The following is a 2,342-nucleotide window of genomic DNA, read 5'->3' as shown; positions in this document are numbered from 1 at the left end:
TGTGCGGGTATCACTGTGGGGGTGTCACTGTGGGGGTGTCACTGTGGGGGGTGTCACTGTGGGGGTGTCACTGTGGGGTGTCACCGTGGGGTGCCATAGCCCGTCTGTCAGGCCCTCCGGGTCCCAGTTGTTCGCGCCCTGTTCCCCCTTATCTGTCTGGTGGTCTGTCTGCTCTGGTGACGGAAGCGGGGTACAGTTCTGCCTCCCCCGTCTGTCGGGTCCTGCTTCGTGCGTTTTGAGGATGTGCCGTCAGCCCTGCGTGGCGTCTGTCGTGGACTCTTTCACTAACGTGTAACTGCGGATCTTTTTATCACCGCCTTGGTTTTGCTTTTTCTGGAGAGTCACGTCGCGCAGTCACTCGGGTGCAGCCCTCAGGCCGGCTCTTACGCAGGCAGCTGCGTCTCAGGGCCCCGCGTCTGTGTGCGGCTCAGCAGCCTGTTTCCCCTTCGCTGGCTCAGCTTTTCAGAAGTTGGACTCAGGTGCTCCAAAGGGTCCCGAGCAGCCCGCACATCTGTGGCCATGTCCCCAGATGCAGCCGCAGCCCCGGGCAGGAGGGGACCCTCGGGGCTGGAGCGGGACCGCGCCCTGGGCCTGGTGTGGTCGCCCTGCTCACTCGGGGTCTGTTGGCAGCTGTCCCTCGACAAGGAGCTCATCGACTTCGGCAGCTACGTGGTGGGCGAGACCACGTCCCGGGTCATCACGCTGACCAACGTCGGCGGCCTGGGCACCAGCTTCAGGTTCCTTTTGGCATTGGAGGACTCCGAGACGGACATCTCCCAGTCGGTCATGAAAATCGTGAGTGTCGGCCATGGCCACTCAGCACGGGCGTGGCCCGCAGGACACAGTCCTGCCAGCGACTCGAGCGATGACGCCGCGGAGCTGGACTGCACGGGCTGGAGGACGGGGAGTGGGGGGGCACCCCGGTCAGGCGAGGCGGACGTTGGTCTCAGTTCGAGGACATCTGGGGCCGCCAGGCCCCAGGTGAAGTAGCTGTAGGACACCGACCCCTCTTGAGCATGTGGTGACAAAGCAGTGGCCAGGAGCTCCAAGCCTCGGAGCCCGGGGCCACCGCTCCTGGTGCACCCCTTAAGTCCCAGCGCCTGCAAACCATGGAGGACTGTCTCCAAGGCGCACAGTGGTCCTTCACGGTACGCCCCCGAGCGAGCAGAAGCGGCCTCAGAGCACCACGGAGGACCTGCTGCCCCGCCCAGCACACCGGGGGGATGACTGGGGCTGGGGACGGGGTGGGGGACGCTGCCTTTAGCTCCCGCCATGCGGCTCTGTCCGCCCTGCTGAGGGGTCTTGGCAAAGGCTTGGACTGGGCTCCCCCAGGGAGGGGGAGGTGGCGGTCCCCAGCACCCATGTGGACCGGCTGCTGTGGCAGAGGTCGAGGGGCCAGGTATGCGCCTAGAGCAGGGCCAGTGGGATGGTGGGTGACACAGGGGCATGGGGCGGGCTTGCTGAGGGACATGGGCCAGGCCCCTCAGCACACTCCACAGGCACTGGCTCTGTCTCCTCCTCGTGGATGTGTGTCCGGCCAGATGGTGGCTCCACCCAAGCAGTGCCCTGTCTGTATGCACCCCCCCCCGCCATGGCCCCTGAGTCACACGTGGCAGGCACCCGGTCACCCTGCTGCAAGCACAGGCTGTGACAACTCGAGCAAGGAGCAGACATGGGGCCTGCAGCCAGGCGGAAGCCAGGAGGGCACGGAGCTGGAGCCCGGGGTGGCTGTTCCTCGGGGGGAGAAGCCTGGTGTCCCCGAGCTCAGGAGGGCGGAGGGTCAGCACAAGAGGGAGCCTGGCCCACCGTGGGCTCCAGGCGGGGCGTCAGGGCGTGTGGGGACCGCAGAGGAGGAGCCGGCCGGGCGCGGGCATGCAGGGCCGGCCCTGGGCCCCTGGGCGACCTGCTGCTGTGGTCTGGGGGCCGTGCAGAAGCCAGCAGCCCAGCCCAGGTCAGGCCAGGCTCTGCACGCAGCCCTCCCGGCGGCGGCGGGCGGGAAAGGCACACGGAGCCCGCCGCAGGGGCGTCGCGTTCCCTCTGCAGAGCAGCGTCTTCACGTACGAAGAGAAAAGTTTCTACGAGAAGGTCGCCAGCAACGTCTCCGAGCAGCAGGTGGACGCGAACGAGTCCTCCACAGTGGACGCGCGCAGCCAGCGGGAGCAGGACAGCGGGCGCCCCACAGGTGACGCGCCGGCGGGCGGGCTCTCCTCGGGGCTTTGGGTCTGAGTGACAGGAAACGAGGAACAAGCCCGAACTCGGGTGACAGTGGTCCCGGCATGGATTGACGTTGGCCCTCGTGTTGGAGCTCACGGGACAAGTCCCAGCGTTGGACCTGGCCGGCC

At 67.1% G+C, this 2,342-nt stretch overlaps 1 protein-coding gene across 1 annotated transcript in view; it reads left to right on the top strand.

The window, feature by feature from the left end:
- CFAP74 (cilia and flagella associated protein 74) overlaps positions 1–2,342 on the top strand; it is a 42,591-nt gene that overhangs the window by 18,530 nt on the left and 21,719 nt on the right. Inside the window, exons 16-17 of the mRNA XM_015589431.1 lie at positions 631–795; positions 2,044–2,182. Of these exons, the coding sequence (XP_015444917.1) occupies positions 631–795; positions 2,044–2,182 (304 nt within the window). The remainder of the gene's footprint in view (positions 1–630; positions 796–2,043; positions 2,183–2,342) is intronic.

Source organism: Pteropus alecto, unplaced genomic scaffold (assembly GCF_000325575.1).
Source record: "Pteropus alecto unplaced genomic scaffold, ASM32557v1 scaffold700, whole genome shotgun sequence".
NCBI classification, from domain to species: domain Eukaryota; kingdom Metazoa; phylum Chordata; class Mammalia; order Chiroptera; family Pteropodidae; genus Pteropus; species Pteropus alecto.
The sequence above is the reverse complement of the archived record's forward strand: the minus strand, read 5'-3'. Positions and strand labels throughout refer to the sequence as shown.